Source organism: Molothrus aeneus, chromosome 3, assembly GCF_037042795.1.
Source record: "Molothrus aeneus isolate 106 chromosome 3, BPBGC_Maene_1.0, whole genome shotgun sequence".
NCBI classification, from domain to species: domain Eukaryota; kingdom Metazoa; phylum Chordata; class Aves; order Passeriformes; family Icteridae; genus Molothrus; species Molothrus aeneus.
Genome location: NC_089648.1, coordinates 28,414,311 through 28,434,885, shown reverse-complemented (window position 1 = coordinate 28,434,885; position 20,575 = coordinate 28,414,311). Strand labels below are relative to the sequence as shown.

At 36.8% G+C, this 20,575-nt stretch overlaps 1 protein-coding gene across 1 annotated transcript in view; it reads right to left on the bottom strand.

The window, feature by feature from the left end:
* KIF6 (kinesin family member 6) overlaps positions 1-20,575 on the bottom strand; it is a 154,018-nt gene that overhangs the window by 29,523 nt on the left and 103,920 nt on the right. The window contains exon 16 of the mRNA XM_066547877.1: positions 1,035-1,085. Within this exon, the coding sequence (XP_066403974.1) occupies positions 1,035-1,085 (51 nt within the window). The remainder of the gene's footprint in view (positions 1-1,034; positions 1,086-20,575) is intronic.

Here is a 20,575-nt window from a genome sequence, read left to right as displayed (position 1 = left end):
AGAGATCAGCAATTCCTTCCCTTCCCCTTCTCATCCTGATAAAAATCAACTGAGTTTGATTCCTTGGCTTTGTTGACAGACAAAATTATTTTTAATGCTGATTTTTAAATCAAAATACAAAATGATAAAGGTATGAAACAATAACATTATCACCAAAGCTTGAGATGTATGGGTAAACTAGAAACAGAAACAGTTTTGTTATTCTGAAGTAACTTACCTGACTTTTGGAAGAAAATATAGTCCCCAAATTTTCTCTCTCTTATGAAGAGATAAATGTCCTCTATGTTGTGTATACATAGAAATACACATATCAGCTCTAATCTGGTCCAAGTTAGTTCCATCTTTTATGTGAAGTAGGTTCATGAAGGTACATTTTGGGATTCTTCTATGGATCTAAATGAGGGGGGATCTAAACTGATTGACCCAGAGGTTTTCTGTCAAATTTTGGCTGAAGTTTACTGTTCCCAAAGTGGAATTCTCTTATGAACACTCCTAGGCCATTTCAGTACAAAGTCAGTGAAATCAGTTTAAAGCATCTTAAACCAAATTTGGATGACTTTACACTTTTGTGAACAACTTACACAGACAATTTTAGCTTTACAGTTGTGTCAACAGAAACAGTGAGAATAACTTCTCAATTTCAATAACTAGATGTGAGAGAAATTAATCGTATATGCCTTCAGCCCCCCTTGGAATGAGAAAAATTAAAAAGAATGTTAGATTGTGGCAACATGGCTGCTAGCTCAGCCTCAGGACAAATCAGTGTCTGTCAATGGGAATTCAGATTAGACTAATCAGAAACCAAACTCCCAAATCTGTAAGAATTGTGTATTACTTTTCTCACCACACATAAAATTAGATGCCTTTTGACTCAAAATTCAGGCAAAGTTCACATGTTCTTTGTGGCATGGACTATTGTAGAAATACTGTGGCAAAAAATCTGTCATAGAAAACACAGCCTGTCTCCCAAGCAGATTCAGCCCTGGGAGAGAGCTTGTCCCTGTTGTATCCTGTCTGAAATGTTACGCTCTTACCTAGAGCAGCTCTCTGTATCTGCCTCTGGATTATCTTTCCTTTCAGATGGTCTGTAAAAGACACAAAATGCAAATAATTAGAATTCAAAATGTCAAAAATCAATGAAGTCATTGCATATTTCCCACCATTTTAAACTCCCCGTGCTGCTGGCCAGTTTTAGATGTCTTTGTGATCCATGGGACAAGTTGATTTCTGAGTTCTGTCCTTCTCTCTACTGCAAGTAAACAAGTTGGCACAATGTGACTCTACAAATACTGAAATTTAATTGTCCAGTAAGAAAGACTGAAAATTAAGCATTTACTGTCAAGCATTTTCACAGGATAACGATCTCCTATTGCTAGACACAAAAGAAGTCCAGATGGGGCCAGAGGACATATAGAATTCCAACAGACTTAAAGGTGCTTATGAGATAGTAGGTCACTAGTCCACCCCTTTGCCAGTGAAAAACTAATTCCCCAAAATCCATTTTTCCTTCTCTGTCATGTTCAGTTTTAAATATCCCATGTACTAGAGCTTCTGCAAGTTCTACTACTGTCCTGGTTCTGGCTGGGGTTAATTTTTTCAGTAGCTGGAAGGGGATCATGAGGTTACTCTGTACTACCTCATATAATTGCAGGGGGCAGGGGAAAGGGACACTCTTTCTCAAAAGAAAACATGGCAGAGGGAGCCATCCAATATTGTCTAATATTGAGGAGGTTTTCTGTGTGAATTTCTTTTCCTGTACCCTCTATCATTAACATTGTTGCTGCTACTGTTTATGTCTCATTGCTGTTTCCAGCAAATTGTTTTTATCTCAGCCTGTGATCTTTGCCTTTCTTACCTCTAATAATTCTCTCCATCCCACCACAGCTGGGAAGGGGAGGGGAGAATGGGGCAGTGAGAGACAGCACTGTGTGGTTTGGAGAGTCTTGGTGGGGGCACTGAGTTGGGCAGTAATATTCCTAAATCACAGCAACTGCTCAACGGGACTCACTGTGTAGATGTCATTGGTTTTCAATCAACAAAATAACCAATTCCATTATCTCAACATTCCTAGTTAGACTCCCATGCCACATAGAACTAATTTTTTATCCTTATTTTATCAATTTCCTACCCAATCTATTACAATGGGCCAATTTCCCAATTATTCCAAACAACAATTAGATTACCACATGGGAAGCCATTATTCAAAGACATTAATGGAACCAATAAAGGAATAACAGAATCTTAAATACGGAATTTCAGCAGCAAATGTATTATGAAGAGGTATGGGATTATGTCTCTCAAGTTTTCAAATTAAAACAATTTCTAAGCAGAGGTTTGTTCATAATATTTACTAAGCTGTAAATCTGGATACCAGGGAAAGGAAAAAAGTCCATGCTGGATTAACTTCCCCCCGCTCAGACCTGTGATTATCTATATCATATTAGTATGCATTTTGAATTAAAAATATCATTTTGCTTACAAGTGAAGTCTTACAGAGTAAGCTAATCAGAGGCAAATTAAGTCATTAAAAGTTGGCAAATGCTTTACCAGAGAATATAAATAAACACTTAAATTCACAGGTCATGAGAATTAGATTGTTCTGTAAGCACAAAAGGACCATAAAAAATTAAATTTCTTTGGAAATTATGAGAATAGTTGTTAAGTATTTAGTAGCATTGTAGGAAATGGAGTATTTGAAATACATTGCAGCATAACAGTCAAGTTTTGTTGTTTTGAATGTCTATAGAAAACAAACAAAAGAAAACACTCTACCTACTCTTCAACTATAAAATAAACATAGCTTTTTATTTTTATGCCAAGAAAGTTTAATTATTTTTAATTATTTTATATTAAACCAATGACATTTTCTGTAATTAAAGTTACCAATAAAATTAGGAAAATATAGTCTGTAAAATTAGGAAAAGCCTTCAGCTACTGAGAAACAGGTTAAGTGAAGTTAACTAACTTCATCTAACCCTGCTATAAAAACAAATAAATCCTCCATCTCAGCTGTACTCGACCAAAAAAACACATTCAGTTAAATAAGTTGATTCCATTAACTATAGAAAAAACACACCTGATTACTAATTTTTACTGAAAAAAAACTGGTTGAATGATCAACATTCTTGGTATTTGTGCTTTGAAAGCTCTATAAAGCAACTCTGTTGATTTCAGTACTCAATGACATGTGATTAAACTGCTCCTTTTTCCTCAAATTGCTTTTTCCTCTTCTGACTATTTAGATCCTTGTATTCTATGGCACTGTTTCACACAGTGTGATATTATTCACTCAATTTTGAGCCATGAGACAGCCATGAAACAATTTGTAGTAATCTTGAAACTCATTTCAATGGATTAACATTAACAGAGGTGCCTCAGAAACAATCTATACATTTATAACAATCTACACATTTACCCTTTGTGTAAGGGATCAGAAACTCTCTGAAGAACTGTGAGCTGCAAAAGACAACTGCCACTGTCATCTGAAAAAAAAGGCACCAGTAGGGACAACAGGCTTTCATCAAGAGCCACCTGAAAATAAGGGTGACATACAGGTCTCAATTTTGTGAATAAATGGTGTTATGTCTCCTTCTTTAATGTTGCTAGAAACAGATCATCAGCAATCTAAATGTTTTGCATTTCAAAAAGCAATGAAGCCAACTGAAAAAAAGCAGGCCAAACAAGTCAATGAGAGTAAGATGAAGCAGATAGACAACAGCTTGCCATCAGTACAAAAATGTGAAACACAAGAACATTGGGACTGGGTTTTAAATGATCATAGCCAAGAGGCTTGACTTTCAGTTACATAGAGTTTAGCCTGAGCACAGCTGGGATAGAAACGACAGAGGCTGCAGAAGCTCTATTTATATTGTGAGCTTTGTCAGACCATTCAGCAGTGTGAAACTACCCCAAATGTTCTTCTCTCACTTCACTCTAGCATTTGTACACTTCTGCTCCATGACATGGACCATGATGTTGCAAGAAAACAACTTCTTCTATTTGGCAGCTTTGTGAAAGAATGCGAAGTTTGAATCAGACCACCTGTAATCAGAGAGTAACCAAAGAACACTTCTCCAATGACTAGAAAAATAAAACTCCAGCCTTACTATTCTTCTAGCAAAAGAGTTTTCTTTTTCTTCTTTAAACAGAAAGGTGTCATTTATCCAATTCACATAGTTCAAACTGCCTTTTCAGGGCAGCAAAAACTGAACTTCATTTCCCAGAAAACTTCCTAAGGAAAAACTGAAATTGTATTATGGGAAAAGTAGGCCAAACACAAGTTCAGATTTGGGGGACATAGTTAGTATCATGAGGCACCTGACTATAATTCCATACCCATACTTAGCCAGACAGATGTGATTTAATCTTTTGATTTATTTTAATCCAATTTGAAATTTGACAGTTAGTTTAGATTTCATTTGGGGAAAAAATGTTTTTATTTAGAAGCTCTTATTTTTGACAAACCCTTAAGATTTTCTATATATGTTTTTGATTAAAGTAATCTTGTTTTGTTTTCACTATAAATACTTGTGGGGGAGAATGAATGTTTCTGCTCTACTTTTCTGCCTCTGAGAACACCATTGTCCCAATGCTAGGCTTGAAGTTCATAAGTGACAGAAGTAGGGGATGATTTCGGTACCGTTGCTGGCACAAATCTTCCCTTGCAAACAAAAGGAAGATTTCAGACTTAAGTACTGCCTGTTCTACAATCTTCACAAACACAAATATATACCCAAAGAAATATGAAGAATCACATTCTCATAAAAAACCCTACCATGTCTTCTGATTCTAAGTGTAAAGTTGTGGAAGAGGTAGTGCTTAAATGTGGTTTGCAAAAATTGAATTTAAGATGTGGAGAACATCACTGAACATATGGCAAATTATATTTTCTGAAGTTTCACCAAACAAGAGGCTAAAAATAGGTCAATAGCTGATACCAAATAATTTTTTCCAGCAGAGTCATTCTTCATCTGGAGATAATGGTCCCAATAAAATGTTGACTGCTGCAACTCCACATGTTTTGGCAAGAAAAGTAGTTTTGTGGAATTTAAGAATTCACTCAGCATGCAGCCAGCTGTCATTAAGGCTGTGATAAATCTGTTGGTTTTGGCCTGCGTTTCTGGAGACACGTAGGTATGGAAAAGAGATGAGCCGGTAACACAGAACTTGGGCTTTGTGACAGGAGACAAAAGCAAGGAGGGAGATGGAGAGGATAAAATAGAATAGAGAAATCTAATAAGGAGTGATGTAAAGTAGAGGAAAGTGTCCCATTTGGTGACTAAATAGGACAGAATACATAACTTGAATAATATGGCTGTCCTTTAACTTCTTTGCATTGTTCCAGAGAGTTTCAAGGATCTGAAATTATTTTCCAATGTATTACATACAAGGACTGCTTTGATCTGAAGCATATTCAATACAAAAGCGAATATGTTACAATTAAAAAAAACTCACTGATTTTAAAAAAGTTTTTTGTTTTGTTTGGGTCGACGTTACAGGTTTTAAAACTTCTCTTATGTTTTATTAGATCCTCAATATAATACTATTATAAGGTTTCAAAGACCACTAACTCAAGAACTGACAGGCTAAAACCTTTGTCAATGATTTCTCATCTCTTGTTATTTTTTAGTATTTTCCTATTATTTTACATTTTTCAAGCCTTCATTTATCTTAATGCATCCTTTCATCATGGAGATCCTGAAACCTTCACCCCTCAAATAGGATGCTGTATGTTTCACTTTCTTTGTTGTTAAATCATTTTTGGTGTTACATAAAATATCTAGCAGAACATCCTCCTATGCATCCAGGGCATCTGATTCCTGGAACTCACCCTCCAGGGATTTTGAGTCTCTAATCAGGCTATATGGTATTAGATGTTGTTTTTTTTTTTTCCCTGTTTCTCACACTGCCACGCCAGTCAACAATCTGGGGGTGCACAAGAAGCTGCGATGGAACACAGCTGGGACAGCTGACCCCAATGGACCAAAGGGATATTCCACCCCATGTGGCATAGTGTTTAGTTAAAAAAGCTAGGGGGAACAAGAATGAAGCAGAGCCATTTGGAGTGACAATATTTGTCTTCCTAAGTCACTCTTAGGAGTGAAGGAACCCTCTTTCCTGGAGAGTGCTGAACATCTGGCTGTCAATAGGGAGTGAAGGAATTCCTTACTCTACTTTGCTTCCACACACACGTTTTGCTTTACCCATTAAAATATATAGTTTTATGAGTTTTCTTACTTTTACTTTTCTGATTCTTTCTCCAGTCCCACCAGAGGGGAGTGAGCAAGTGGCTGTGTGGTGCTTTTTTGCCAGCTGGGCTTAAACCATGAGAGGAAATAAGTGGGGTTTTGTTTGTAATGCAATGCCCCTATATTTGCTGTTGGACTCAGCTACCATCCAACTATGAAAACCAACTCAAGACTCTGAAACTATTAAATCTGATTCATGAAGTTGCATGCACCCACTCAAATCAGATAAGAAATCCTGCTGAATGAGCAGAAGTTAAAAATGCATATTCAGCAAATAATCACTCAGAGACAAAGAGGGGAGCAATCACATAACTTCCATGAGCTTTGTACAGATATATTTTTAACTGCACTTGAGGTTAGAGTTGCAACGGCTTACAAAGTATTCCTGAAAGTAGGAGACATTGAACCCAAGCATAGATATTCAAATGGAACAATTCCTCAAACTGAGGAGATTAAACAGAGATAGTTCTAGAAAATCTTACCAGATGTGTTAGAATATTTTTTAAAATCCGGTGATGAAATTGTATGAGAACACAGTCTATGATAAGAAGTATCTGACAAGAAAATTCATGGAATAAAAGAAATTATTCTATTCTAATGCAAAATCCTGCAGCACTAAGAACAAATAAACCATTCAGCCTTTCTCTGACCCAGAGAAATATTTGGGACAAATTCTGAATTTTCTTTTCAAACTTTGTCCTTCCCCAGTGGCAAAAACATGTCAGTTGGCTCTATTAGGACAATGTGCAGAGACAAAGTAGTCTGCATTAGTAAACTGGCTGAACACTACATCTGATGGAAATGCTTAATTTTGGAATACATGGTCGGCCAAATCCCCATGTAATTTGATAGCTTCTCATTTTCAGAAAACCCTTGGTGGCATCAGGGAGGAAAATATATTATTACAATACTCAGGGCCACTCTGATGCACATGCATTTTTCCAGGTATGAAATATGGCCCTCATCAGCATTAAAAACATATGAGTGACAATACCTCAGGTAACATACTGTAGAGTAAAACCTGCTGCAGCAAATTTCTGCCTTCTGCAGTGGTTTAAGATTTTACTGCCTCTCCTTTCTCCTCTTCCCTCTCCCTTCCCTCCATCCCAAAGTTTGCTGTCAAAGGTCACTGCCCCACAGCAGAGAATGTAGAAGGAAATGTCTGCCCATGTTCTGGCTGCTCTAGCAGCAGAATTTGGCACATCAGCACAATCATACCAGCAATTTAAGATGAGACACTATCATCAACTCAACTACAATGTCTGAAATACAAGTAAACACTCTCTTTTGCCAGCTGGGAAAGAAAAGATTGGAGAAAGTAACTAGCAGCAAAGAGATGGGCCAGACCATTGGGAGCAAGGAAGCTGATGGGATTTAATAGAACTCTGCAGTCAGGGCTCTCAGGAAGGATAACAGGTTTAGAATTTGAAGCACAACCCTGACTTCTACAAATTCATATTTGCAAACCATAGCCTAAGCTCAGTGCATTACCAAACACACATGGAAATAGACAGTTTTTCCTCCATAATACAGGATACACAATCTCCTTCCTAGGAATTTAAATATCCCAGATTCAAATGGATACATTTTACTACCATGTAGGTTACTGCACATTTTGAGATTACCATTTAAAATATCTGACTGGGGCATGTTCCCTTCCTTGCCAGACTCATATTGTTGAGACAATAATAGGTTTTATTGACACATTTAATATCTTTGAGCATGATCAAATTTACAGACAGAAAGCTTATGACATAGCAGTCTCTGCCAGTCATTGCTACAGGATGACAATGCACTTGACTTCCCAGAAAGAATCTCTTCACTGAAAGGGTGTTCAGGCATTGGGATGGAATGTCCAGGGAGGTGATGGAGTCACCATACCTGGGGGCATTCAAGAAAAAGTTGAACATGGCACTTAGTGCCATGATCTAGTTGAAGAGATGGTGATTGGTTAAACATTGGACTCAATCATCTTGTGACTCATTGAGCTACTCAATTTACAGTCCTCTAAACTCTTGACCCATTTCTATGCATTTATTTCTAACCTCTTTATTAAGTCTCCTCCCCTTTTTCTTCATATTCTTGTTAATTCTGGCCAGATTACTTTTGCTGTCTCACAAGATGATGACTTACACTTTACGATTGAAGGACATTCCTGTTTATTGTTTAGCCTGCATTGTTTAGACAGCATCCTTTATCCCACATCCCACATTTTTTTTTCTAATAGCCTTTCATACATTCTGGCTGCTAAAGAACAACAACAAAAAATATTGATAAAGTTAAACAGCAAAACTATACAGAAATTGACTTTATTTTCCTGCTGACATCATTCTGGACCTTGATCTTCCTCTAAGTACAAACTGTCATAGGCTACATAGGCCTTAATTGTTGAAGCATTCCCAAGGGAACACTTGAACTCTTTTTCTAAAAATCCAGATACTCAGCACTTGAACATTTAGGATAATCTACATAAAACACTAACGGCTCTGGACTGCAGCTCAGCACCTCCTTGAAACTGGAAATCAGAACCAATGCTTTCTGAATTTACAAACAAATGCTTGGACCTTTATTTTCATGTCCCAAAGTTGGCTGTCACTACTTATTTCTGACCAGGCATTTCTAGCCAAGCATGGATATACAGCAGCAAGCACACTCCACGGGACTTCAGCAGAAGCATACATTATGTCTGGATACTCCATGGGGAGTGGATAGGCAGCTCAGCCAATAAAGTAGTAATTCTGTATGTGCTGTAGCAATGGCAGTTTGCTGCATTCAGGAAATAAGTGAACAGTTTTTTGGGAGGGGGGATTTATTTGGTTTTGTTTTTCGTTGGTAGCTCTCCTGAATTTAAGTACCTAAATTTCACTTAAGCTGTATCTTAGATGCCAGGGTGCTATTTTAGGTATTGTCCAAAGTGAACAAATATTCTGTTTATCTTCATCTGCTAGAAAAGAAACAGAAATGAAGCACATCTGGAAATGATCATTCTGTTTATCACATCTATTTGTTCATGAATTAAATATTAAGCTGGTCCAAAAGGCATGACTGAAAAGCAATGCCATATGGATAAAGAGCCATAATCTGTGAATTTAGTGCTCTGGATGCTTATATGATTAAATGCCACTTATCTCTTGATTATTTCCTAGAAATTAATGTGAAGAAAAAGAATAAGGAAAATAGAGAAATAGCCTTCTATACAGCTCCCATCCTTTTCACATTTTCAAATATGCAAATTTAAGATGAATGAAAAATAAATAAAGGGTTCTTAAAAGCACAAACAAGCAAAGTCAACACCAAAGGATTTTACCCTCAACAAGTTTTCTGGTAATAATGCACTGGTCTCAGTTAATATTTTAGGCAGAGAATGACTATATCCGAGTTTCAGATGAACATGGTTATTTTCTGTTTTTTCTGCCTTCACGGCTTTGTAATTTCTATGCAACAATTTGATGTCCAGTCTCATTTTGTGACATTTCTTCTGGCCAGAGCTGTCCAACATAAAATTAAATACTGAGTTCCAGGGCTCACCATATACTTCAGTTTCAGAAACTTAAAATTTTGCTCTTACCCAAGGAATTGTCCTGGCATTGAGCACATAGTGCTGTGTAACTTCTGGTCAGATGAGACAGACTGATATTAAGAATCTGACAGATATGACACAAAATTAAAAATAAAATAAATTAAAAAAAATTACTATGCTGAAGCTGATTAGATATGCTACCATGTTTTGAGGCCATGCAGATAAACATTTCAGGGTGATGGAAACAAGTCAGAGTAAGAATGAGCATATGACACATTTTTTTATTCACATTTACTTGGAATATATCTACCAAACCTTTGAGAAGTGACTCCTTGAGTGTCAGACACATACTAGCAACCCAGTAAAATCTGAAATAGCTTCCTGTGAAGATGCAGCACATATTCACTGTTGTGGATAAGCCCAAGACTGCTTCTTGAATTGCTCATCAATTTAAAACACAACCTGATTATATATAACTGGTAAAATGATATAATCAGCTCAGAGCAGACATCTTCCCTCACCCTTAAATAAAGTGCATGAAAAAATCTTCATGTTACAGATATTTGCTGTTGATTGCATTCCTTCTGCAATATTCACAATCAACTGTAGTAATATTACATGATTTAGGAACTAGTTTGATTAGAAAAAAACAGCTATTGTCTTTTAGTATGTGTAGGTTTATATGCCTGTGCTACAAGTCTGCATGAATGCTGTCTAGACATGTAAATGAACCATGAGATACTATGAAGAACAAATTTCCCTTTCTGTGCTCAGGAAGGAGTATCACTCTTGCAAAGTACTACTCTGAATTAGTGGAGATCTACTTCTCTAAAATTTGAAGGTTTGATTCTTCACTGTTAAAATGTCTGGCCATCCAATATTAAAGACTTAAATGACTTGGATGCAGGACTTGAGGGAATACTAAATTTACTGATGACACTAAATTAGGATGAGCTATTGACTCCATGGAGGGCAGAGAGGCCCTGCAGAGAGACCGTGACAAATTAGAGAGATGGGCAATCACCCACTAGAGGAAGTTCAACAAGGGATTCTGTACCTGGCATGGGGCAAACCTAGCTGTCTGTATATAGTAGGGAATGAGAGGCTGGAGAGCAGTGCTGGAGAACGGGACTTCGGCTCTCAGCTTATGGTAACTTGAACAGGAGTCAGTAGTGCCCTGGCAGCCAGAAGGGCCAAGCGTACCTTGGGAGCATCAGATAAAGCATTGGAAGAGGTTTAGGTTGGATACCAGGAAAAGGTTCTTTAGACAGAATGTGGTTGGGCACTGAAACAGGTTCCCCAGAGAAGTAGCCACAGCCTCAAACCTCAGAGAGTTTAAGAAGCATTTGAACAATGCTCTCAGGCACATGGTGTCACTCTTGGGGTTGTCCTGTGCAGGGCCAGGAGTTGGTCTCAATAATCCTGATGGGTCCCTTCGAAGTCAGTATATTCTGTGATTCTATGATCAAGGAAAACTTTTTGTACAAAAGATTGTAGGATTCAGCACACACACACCTCATAATATAGCATCAACTATCACCTAGCATTTTTTCTTTAATAGAGCAAATTGAATAGATTGACATAAGAACATACTAATAAATATGCCTAATAAAACAGCAAAATGCAGGGTAGCAATCTAGCAATGACTACCTATTTTCAGTCAAAAGACAGCTTGCAGGCAGAAATATGTTACTGAGTATTTTTCCAAGTTTATAGTCATGGCTTGATTAAATCCAATGAGCCTGGTCAATTAGTTTTAGTTATTCTAGAGAAACCTTAAGTAAAAAATGTTTACTTGGTTTCTTCCTGAGCATAACTTTTCCCCCTGAAAATAGTCCTGTTTGTAAAGAACAGAACATCATTTGTAATAATTAGAAAATGAAAATGATTCCTACATATGTACATTCCAACTTAGAGCCAAAGAAAACATTAACATCTTGGGCCTGGAGTGACTGTTACACTAATAAGGTTCTTCTGTTTAAAGAATAGCACACCAGGGGAGCATAATAGAGCTGTTCAAATGAGTTCATTCAGTTTGGTATTTTCTGAATAAGTCATTTGACAAATCATATTTTCTCATTCTGAGGACCCATGCAGAATACATACTGCAATCCTGGGGCATTGCCTATTGTTTGAAAGTAAAAACAAACATATGCAAGCAACCCTGAAACAATAGGACAATATTTAGCATTGCCATTAACATATGCATTGCCCCCTGAAGCCAAAAGACTTCTACTTTCTGAAATAGGTTTGCTGAGTGATGCTGCAAAGACTACTTTATATTACAAAAAATGGTATCCTCTTCTTATAAGGAAGAGCACAAAAAAGAAAAAGGCCTTAGCAAAGCTACTAGAACTGCCTGGTTCTCTTACCAGTCTCATTTATAGCAGATCAGATAAGTCCTACACCAGCTAAGGAATGAGGAAGATAGAGCAATGACATGTGTCCTTCTCTGTTTTTTGAAAATGGCCAAAGCATGACTGTGCTGCAGCAGCAGCAGAACAGAAAGCTCTGGCACAGCTGCCATAAACATAGGTGTACCTCTCAAGGGAGAGAGCCTGCACCACCCACAGGCTGGACATAGCAGCCTCTCAATAAATCAAATTTTACCATTCTCCTTGAGGTTAGGGTTATGCTTAGGGTTAAGGTAGAGAAAACTTGAAATTCCAGAGATCAGGGTCAATACACAGGAAGAGGTATGTCAAGGGGACCATGGCAATAAAACAACATTGCTCCATCCACACCTTACATGGTGAAAATACTCACATGCTGGGTATCTATGCCTAAGAAAACAGTCACTTTTTCTGACAAAATTAGGGAAAGGCTTAAAAAAACCAAAATGCCTTTGAACCTATCTCCTTTCTAGAGTATCGGTTACAATTCATTATCTGATCTCAAGATTTAAATTCCTTTATGGAAAGAAAATTCTTCCTTTGCAGAAAATAAATTAAAGGTTGCAATTTCAAAGAGGAACAATTCGGAAAGCCTTGATCCATTACCTGCAAATCATGGCATCCCATGCAATTTCATTGTTTTCCCTTTGGTGAAAATTATTTTTTTCATAGACATGTAGGTTATGGATATCTTCTCCCATCTTTTCATTTGACTCCATTGCCAGATTCTGGGATTTCAGTAAGGTTAATTTCAAGAGGAAAAATTACAAACACTCAGAAAAGGAGATATGATGAAATAAAATGCAATTGAAAAAAAAAATTGGAAATAGTCAACAGGGTAACAGACCAGGATGAAATTAAGGGCTGTGAAAAATACCAAAACTTGCCAAAGCTAACCTCACTGAAGTTGTCAAATCAGGAGAAAAAAATAAAAGAGGAAGACAGAAAAGACAGGAGGAAAAGAATTGAATGAAATGACCTGACTAATCTAAAAAATTTAAAAATTTTCACCAAAGGGAAAACAATAAAAAGACATGAGATGCCATGAAATGCAAGGATATGGACCAAAATAGAAAAGAAAGCATTACACTCAGGAAAGGAGATATGATCAAATAAAATGCAATTGATAAAAATTAGGAAATTTGGAAATTTAGTGAAGACAAGCAAATGGACCAGGATGAAATGAGTTGCAGTGAAAAGGACCAAATCTTACCTAAATTAACCTCACCGAAGCTGCAAAATCAGGGGAAAATTCAAACAAGGTAAGAGAAAAGACAATAGAACAACTTTAAGAAAGGACCAGCCTAATTTGAAAGTAAAAAAAAAAAATTTCCTTCCAAGAAAGGAAATGAAATCTTGAGAACAGAAAAGAAAGTGTTCCAACAGTCTGGAAAGGAGATAGGATCAAATAAAATGCAATTGAAAAAAAAACCATAAAATTTGGAAATTTAGACTAAAGGCAGATGGATTGGGATGAAATGAGGTGTTTTGAAAAGGTCAAAGAATTTCCAAAATTTATTGTACCGAAATCCCAAATCCAGGAAACAAACACAGACAAAATATAGGTGAGGATATTGAGGAAATGACCTGCCTAATTAAAAAAAAAAAAAATTCTCACCTAAGTGAAAACAATTAGATTGCATGGCATGCCATGAAATTTAGTGAGAAAGTCCAAAACTTGCCCCAATTAACCTTTACTGAAATCTCAAAATCAGAAGACCATGTCAAACGATATATCTGGAAAGAAATTGTTGTCAAGTAAATTTTCCTGAAATATACAGTTTCAGAAATTAAATCTCGTGTTTTTATGAGGAATTTTTTAACAATGTTTTGCTCATTTCCCTTTACTTCATGGCATCTCAAGCCTTTTTATTGCTTTCCCTTAGTTGAAGATTTTTTTTTTACATTAGGCATTTCATTTTACCTATCTCTTCCATCTTTTTCTATGACTTCGTTTCCTGATTTTGCAATTTCAGTGATAATAATTTCAGCAAATTTTGATCCTTTTCACTGCACTTCATTTCATCCCCATCAATTTTCTTCTAGTTCCTCCATTTCAAAATTTAAAAAAAAAAATTAAATTTTATTCTTGTGTTTGTAACACTTCCTTTTCTGTTTGTAACACAAACAGAAAAGCTCCGAGTGTTTGTAACAATTTCCTTTCTGTTTTCAAGATTTCATTTCCTTTCCTGAAAGGAAGAGTTCTTGTGATTTCAATGAGGATAAATTCTGTAGGGTTTGATTTTTTCCTTTGCCCTTTATGCACCCCATGCCTTTTTATTGTTTTATCTTTGTTTTACCTTTTTTTTTCCCATTTCTTTTAATGAATTTTGTCTCGTCTCTTCTTTTAACTTCAGTCCCTTAGGTTTTATTTGGTATCACTTTGGTAAGTTTTGGAGCATTTATAACTTTTTGAGTATTTATAAAGGAACATGCCACTTCCCAACAATTGCTCCCTCAACAGCTTTGTTCTTGGTGCCATTTATGTTCCAGGCAACTGGGCAAGAAGCTGTTTTTGCTGCTGCACACAGTGTAAGGGTTACGCTTACAGTTTGTGTTGAGAAAACCCCAGAGCCTTGAAGTCTGTGGACACTGCAACTAGAAAAGGCATGCCAACTCTACCATTGCTCTCTTCACACCTTGGTACCACCCACAAGGTGGAAATTCACCTTGAAAAATTCTGATTTTTCTGCTCTGCTTAGGGTTAGGTTTGAAAAAGCTACAAAACCCAGAGTTCCAGGGACACTGCAGCCACAATAAGCATGCCAAGCATGGTGCTGCCCCAACATTTCTCCCTCACAACTTTTTGGCACCTCCCTCGTGTCTTGATCCTCAGGCTTGGAAAATGCCGATTTTTCCTGCTCCACTTACGGTTAGGACCTATAACGTGTGCAAAGCCTACCATAAGTATAACAAAGATATACCTTCTCTACTGTTTTCAGAAAGGAATACTAACACTTCACAGGCTTTTATAATAGACTTTATAGTTTTGTCTGGTTCTCTTTCTTATTTGCACATCTTACTATCAGCTTTCTGGGGACTCAATTCAGCTAAAAGAATTATTGTATTATAAATTACCTAGTCATAGGTTGTTTAGAATTACACTCAGCAAACATAACTGCACTACTTCAAGACAATTTAAGCCTTGCTCACTTGGCAGAGACTTTTGAGATTCTAAAAAAATTTTCACGTGAATCAAAATATGATCTGTTTATTACAAACAAGGTAGTTAATTGATTACTCTCACTATGAACACAGTGAAAAAGCAAAGAAACCAAAAATCATTAACATGAACCTTTCACTGAAGTTCTAGCAAGAAAGAAAAATACATTCCATCTCTCTGCCTTATATTATGATACAACTGGATGCTCAAAGGACAAGAAAATAGGTTGTGAAAACGTCCATCATAGCATTGAGTCTGCCCCAAGAGGATAGTAACCAGTTACCATACAGTAGCTACCTGCCAGGCCTGTGTGAAAGTCATGACACCAATTCTGCCTTACAGCACCTTGAGAGATATTTCAGAAGACACTGTGAAAGACCACACCATTTTAAATTATGCTCTACAGATCTATGGTTAACTAGGCCATAGAAATGATGCCTGAAGAGGTAGAAAAACTGAACAGAATCAGGTGAAAGTGAGCTATATTGCATCATGGAAAACGGGAAATATGTTAAAACTGAAGGATTTGTAACCAAACAAAAAAGTAAGATGTAGCATCCTAAAAAGCAAAGCAAATTACATTTCCAACAAAGAAGAAACGGCAGATGGTGACAATGTAGTTAAGAAAATAATATCTTTAGAAACTCAGCTGTTTTTCTGTGTTTTCAATTCCTTGCTTCCAAAAATCAAAATGTAACATAAAAAAAAATAGATCTGAAAACTGCCATCATAATGGCATGAAATTTAGATATTTATCCAAAACAAACACACATAGGAACTTTGTTTTTTTCAGCATTAAGTTGCCAAGCAATTGGGCCAAGAAATTAAGGAGAAAGATTCTGAAGACTGTGTCAGCCATGCTGAATGGCTTCAGCTTTAACAGCTACTGCTATTTTTGGTAGACACATAAACATGCCTCGTTTATTACAAAACTGCTTTGAAACTGACCTGCAGATCAGAAACAGACTGGGGCTTCTAGGCACTGGGCCACATTGAATAACATCCCAGCTGGGAAATTACATCTGGGGGACTGTTTGTCCCCATGGCCTGTTTTCTCTTCTGTTTTTCTTACAGATGGCTGCAGGTTTTGCAGACTTAATGTGCTTTGTTATGTTAGGTATAAGCCACATCACTCAGGAATAAGCAACAGAGTTACACACCTGAGAAGCATAGTTACACACCTGAGATGAAGTATGGAAGAAAAAATGTTTGTGTACTATTTTCTGATACAACTTGTGTCCTGATACCAAGACTGTCTCTGTTAAGTGACAGAGGACATCTGTAACGGACAGGCAGCATTCCAGGAGAAAAGAAATCAGCGGAAACTATGTGTATTGAAGCTTTAATTTTCCATATATCCCAGTGCAGGACAGAAGTGGTGAAGCAGCAGGCAGGCTGCTTCTAGATCACTGATCTGGCTCTTGATCTGGAATTTCTCAGGTACTGAGCAATCCAGCCAGGTATGTTGGACACAGAAATCATGGTACATGCAGCCTGACACTGAACTGGTTTTGAAGAAGGCACACACAGTACACCTGATAGAGAATGTGCTGAATGATCTGCACAGCATGTGCTGCACCAAGTGCCCATTTGCACTGGGTGGGATAGGGCTCAAAACAACCTGTTCTAGTGGAAGGTGACCCTGCCCATGGCAGGAGAGTTGGAACTGATGACCCCTAAGGTCTCTTCCAATTCAAACCATTCAATGATTCTATGAATCTATAACTAATGCTTGTTGCCCTTGATCAACAAAAAAAATAATAAATATAAATGTGGAAATCTTTTCAGAATCTTCTTTTCAATCCATACACAAGTAGAACTCAAACTGACCTCAGCTAGAGTTTTTCCTTAGTGAGGATTTCAAGATTTCAAGTTCCATGGATTTTAAAGGTCTCTGCTGTGAATACAAGCTACCTGAAGAATGATATGCTGTGGAATGACATTATTGACTTATCTGTCCATTAAATCTGCATACAGAATATATTTAGTTATGAGTTGTTTGCATCTCATTTGAACCATATTTTTTTGTGGAATGTAACCTTTCTTCTTGAAGTTTCTCAATCCCTTTCAAAACCAAACCTTGCCATTTTTCTTCTACACTAGTCATTTCCAGTAAAATTTGGTCAGCACATATAAGTTTTCGTAACTACTTGATAGTTTTTGGAATTACACTAGAACAGTTAATTAAATCAGCAACTAGGAAGTCACAGTGTTTATTTCCATAAAAGAGTAAGTATCTCAGAATATTACAGTAAAGAATGGAATGCATTTCAAAGCACAGTAATTTCTCTCTTATTGTCTCCATTCACGGCTGAAACAATGTCCAGTAAGTTAATATCTTTAACTCAGAACATTTATATTACTGTAAAGAAATAGATAATAATACCAATAATATTAAGCTTTAAGAAAGCAGTGCATAGATTTTGATGGGTTCTCTCTTCATCTAGCAAATCATCATAGCTTTTTCATTTCATCTAGGTTCCATGTAAAGCACAGAACTTTTCTTTAACAGAGAAATCCAATCCTTCCAAAGCACAGATACTTCTTCAGCAAAAGTTTTAAAAATGCTATTTGCTTGTGCATGACTTCCCTCAATTCTTTCAGCTCATATAATCATGGCTTAAAACATGTGCAGCATTCCTAGTATCAGCCTTGGTGTTCTAGTTCTTAACTAGCTGATCCTTCTTTTTTCAAGTAATTGCCCACACGTGAAGCCACAGCAATGTAGATGTACCCCACAGAGTGCTCTCAGACCATCTCTGCCTAAAAAACATTAACTTCAACTCTCTTATTTATTTTTCTCTCTGTGCAAAAATGCTGTTATCAGTGTCCTTCATAAAGTTGTGCAGGTGTAAAGAAAACCCTTGCATGGTGCAAAGGAAACCCTTGCAAGAAATATTTTTACTTTGGAGTTTAATGTACGTCTGCTTGGCTCATCAAGATGGGGAGGAAGAGTGACAGTAACAAGACTGATTTTTATGTATACATACATAGAATCTTGCACAAAGAAAAAAGGGTGAATAAAAATTCTAGGTTTATATTAATAAGGTTTGGAGTAGATTTAACATCTACTGTGCATTCACAGAAATAACAGTGTGACATCCAAGTTAGTGAATCAGAATCAATATTATCTCTGAGCACTAACATGTCTTGTCCTTCCACTCCTCCATCCTTACCATTTTAGCATATCATGCCATTGACTGTGACACATATGAACAGTATTTGAATATTTTGCAGGCAAATTAAATGAGGACTCTTCAATAACTCTTCTAGTACTTGCTTTGCAGTACTAGAACCTGCTGTCACTAAAGATTATAATTTGCTTTGGTAGTCTATGATCTTGTGCACAAAAATCTAAACCTGAAATGAGGCAGAGCAGTGCAACAGCTCAGCGTTCCTGTGGGTATGGATGCACCATCAACATCATGTGCACATAATCCAACCACCTACCCTTTTTCATTCCGAGAGTGCCTGTTTCCTCACACAGTTATTACTCCCACATGAGTTTGTCCTTCCTCTTCCAGCTTCAATCATAATGTTAGCTGATTTCTGGACAGACTAAAAACAACAGCTGCTTCCCTCTGGGCATTAAATACCATTTAGTATGTTTTTTTCCCTTTAGGAAAAAACTAAATCTAATAGTGGTAAAAATAACCCAAAACAGTCAGACTTTTATAGGAGTGAAATGGAAATCTTTACTGCTCTTAAAGGCTTCTAACACACAGCACATTCTTGCACATAGGAAACTTTCTTTGGTGGTGAAATTCTGAATGAATGTATCAGTTTAATTACACTGAAAATAGAAGTTGCAGTTCCCAACTCACTCTTGGATTAATGTAGTAGCAGTTGGGTCCTTTTTGTTATTTAATGCTTTACAATTTGTTCAGATGTAATCCTTACCACTTTGACACAGAATGTTTGCACTAATAGTGTAAAACCACCTTGTCCATAGCAGCACCCTAGGAAAAAACAAACCCTCCTGCTTGCCCTGATAAGGGGAGAAGTTTTTATTTCAGAGGTTTTGTCTTTGCTTCTCACCATGCAGCTCTAGTTTAATTGACAATAAATTAAACTAATTTTCCTGACTTCAATCTGTTTCACTTAGTAGTTGTTAATCCACGTCCTCATCTTTATCTCAACCCACAAACTTTTTCTTCCTACTTCTCCACCCTATTCCTTTGAGGAAGCTGCTGGATAGTCAGCTGAGGTTGACTCACCACACTGTGCTAGGCACAATCACTCAAATTTTTGCAATGAGAAATTTTCTTCCCTATTCTGAAATCAAATCTTAGGCTTCAGCATCAAATTTCCTTCACTGTTTTCTTCAGTAATACCAAAAGGATCTACAGTTCTTGTTAGAGACTCTAACTCTGAAAATAATACATTGCAAAAACACATGCAGTCATACAGCACTTTTTTTCCCAAAAAAATGAACTTTTTTTTTTTTTAGCTAGCAAAATATACACTTTGAAAGTTCTTAATGTTGGACTAGAAAGGCAAAAATGTACTTTGTGTCAGTGCTGGCCCACTTTCCACTTCTCCTACGCTGGTTACAGAGTTCTCATTGTTTCCTGACCTCTCAGTTATTTTTTTCCAGTTTCACTCATGTTGGTTTTTTGTATTTGTCTTTTAAGGCCCAGTCATTGGGTACATTCTCCAGCCATATGTAAACAATTCTGAATAGTTCACTCAAACAAATCCAGGCATGTCTACATGTTTAAAATCTGTACAATTTCTCTGCTTTTTTATGGTGTATTTATGAAATAACTTGCAAAAAGAATTGCCTCTCAATGCTTGCACTAAAGCCCCTGGCTCCTTTATTTGTGCCTATACAGAGTTTAGTGTCACAATGCAGCAAATAGTGCCACTAAAATTACCCTGACTTAGAAACACTTCCCTCTTCTTCTTTTTTTTCCCCCAAGTATCAGAAAAAGACGATTTTCATCCTCAATAAAAGTCATCCTCGCATTCTAGGAAGTCATTGTGAAAAGTAAGCACAATGATAAATCTAAGGTGTATTATTTTTCATCAAAAAAAAAATAAATCCCAGTACTGCTACTCAACATAAAAGGAGACAGAATCCAGGACCAAGTGATATACTAGCAAAGAGGCATGCTGGTCACAATGTCTCATTTCTGATATTATAGTTATTCCACACTTGAAATCCACCTTACATCTAGACATGGTTTTCCTTAATCTTTTTGTGCAAGCAGTACATCTACAAAAGCCTACCAAGAAAATCCTACCACAA